At 65.4% G+C, this 1,863-nt stretch overlaps 1 protein-coding gene across 1 annotated transcript; it reads right to left on the bottom strand.

The window, feature by feature from the left end:
• Positions 1-2: 2 nt before the first annotated feature.
• LOC118159224 (histone-arginine methyltransferase CARM1) lies at positions 3-1,263 on the bottom strand (the record flags this gene model as incomplete). Its single annotated transcript, XM_035313835.1, has 6 exons — positions 3-144; positions 245-330; positions 460-541; positions 654-744; positions 851-1,028; positions 1,116-1,263. Coding segments are annotated over 6 exons (679 nt in total), but the record flags the coding sequence as incomplete, so codon positions are not given.
• Between the last annotated feature and the right edge of the window lie 600 nt (positions 1,264-1,863).

The following is a 1,863-nucleotide window of genomic DNA, read 5'->3' as shown; positions in this document are numbered from 1 at the left end:
GGGGGGGGCGGGGGGGTCTCGTCGGGTGCCGGCGCCCACCCCCTTGCTGCCTACATGGAGCCGATGAAGGCGACGTCGAACCAGAAGGCCAGGCCGTGCACCAGCCCCGAGTGCAGCATGTGGAACTTGAAGGGGATTTCTATCCTGGAAGGCAAAAGGTTTTTTTTGGGGGGGTTAGGGTTGAGCTGTGCCCCTCCCCCCATCCCCAAACCCACCCCCTCGGGGGCCGGGGGCTGCCCCCTACCTGTGCAAGTCGCCTTCTTTGGCTTCTAAGAAGTTGACCGTGTACTTGACCGACTTGGCCATCAGGATGCGGATATCGAAGGTGTCCTGGGGGCAGAACGGGGGGTGGGGGTGGTCCTGGTTGGCCAGAGGGGCTCCCCCCCCCCCCCCAATAACACCCTGTGCTCGGGCGTGTGTCCCCCCCCCCCCCCTGTCCATGTCCCGGCAGGGGCTCACCACCACGGGCTGTCGGAAATACTCATCGACGGCGGCGCCGCGCAGCGCCGACAGGTCCACGCCGTGGAAGGAGGGCTGGTACCTGGGGGGGGGGGGGGAGCAGCCCCCTCGTGCGCCCCCGGGGGGGGGGGCGGGGGTCCCGGGGGTGTGTGTGGGGGGGGGGTAGGGGGGTGTCCACAGCGCTGGGGCCTCACCAGAAGTTGGCCTTGGTGAACTGCTCCATGTAGAGCTGCTCGTCCGTGAAGGGCGCCAAGTGCACGTCGCCGATGGTGGGGAACATGTTCCCTACGCGGGGTAGGGGGGGGAGCGCAACGGGGTGGGTAGGTGGCACGGGGACGCTCGGTGCTGCGTGGGGAGGGGTCCCAAGCCATCCCCCCCCCCCGGCGCTCACCGCTGGGCTTGAGGTACTTCTTGGCGTGCAGGTAGCTCTCCAGCATGCGCTCGTTGAAGAGCATGTAGCCCATGGGCTCCGAGATGATGACGTCCACCTGCTCGGGCAGCGACACCTCCTCCACCTTGCCGGGGATCACCACGATGCGCTCCGTCAGGTTGTTGCTCTTCACCAGCACCTTGAGGGGGGGGGGGGAAAGCTCAGCACGCCCCCCCCTCCACCATGGGGCTCCCAGTACGCCCCAGCGCTCCCAGTACGTCCCCACCTCGGCGTGCTGCGCCATGGTGCTGGCCTCCACGGCGTAAATCTTCCTGGCGCCCGCTTGCGCCGCGAAGAAGGAGAGGATGCCCGAGCCACAGCCCACGTCCAGGACGATCTGCGGGAAGGGGGGGAAGCGGGAGGATGGGGACAGGCTGCAACGATGGGCCAAGACCAACCACAGGAGGTTCAACAAGGCCACGTGGGTCCTGCACCGGGGGCACAACGACCCCAGGTAGAGCTACAGGTGGGAGATGGACCCATGGGTCAACTGGATGAAGTACAACAGGGCCAAATACATCTGGGGCACTACAACCCCAAAGAGAGCTACAGGCGGGAGATGGACCCATGGGTCAACTGGAGGAGGTTCAACAGGGCCACGTGGGTCCTGCACCGCGGGCACAACGACCCCAGGTAGAGCTACGGGTGGGAGATGGACCCATGGGATGAGGTCAACTGGAGGAGATTGAACAAGGCCACGTGGGTCCTGCACCGGGGCCACAACAGGCGGGAGATGGACCCATGGGTCAACTGGAGGAGGTTCAACAAGGCCAAGTACACCGGGGGCACAACAACCCCAAACAGAGCTACAGGCGGGAGATGGACCCATGGGTCAACCACAGGAGGTTCAACAAGGCCAAGTACACCGGGGGCACAACAACCCCAGGTAGAGCTACAGGTGGGAGATGACCCATGGGTCAACTGGAGGAGGTTCAACAGGGCCAAGTGCACCTGGGGCACTACAACCCCAAGTA

Source organism: Oxyura jamaicensis, unplaced genomic scaffold (assembly GCF_011077185.1).
Source record: "Oxyura jamaicensis isolate SHBP4307 breed ruddy duck unplaced genomic scaffold, BPBGC_Ojam_1.0 oxyUn_random_OJ68809, whole genome shotgun sequence".
NCBI classification, from domain to species: Eukaryota; Metazoa; Chordata; class Aves; order Anseriformes; family Anatidae; genus Oxyura; species Oxyura jamaicensis.
The sequence above is the reverse complement of the archived record's forward strand: the minus strand, read 5'-3'. Positions and strand labels throughout refer to the sequence as shown.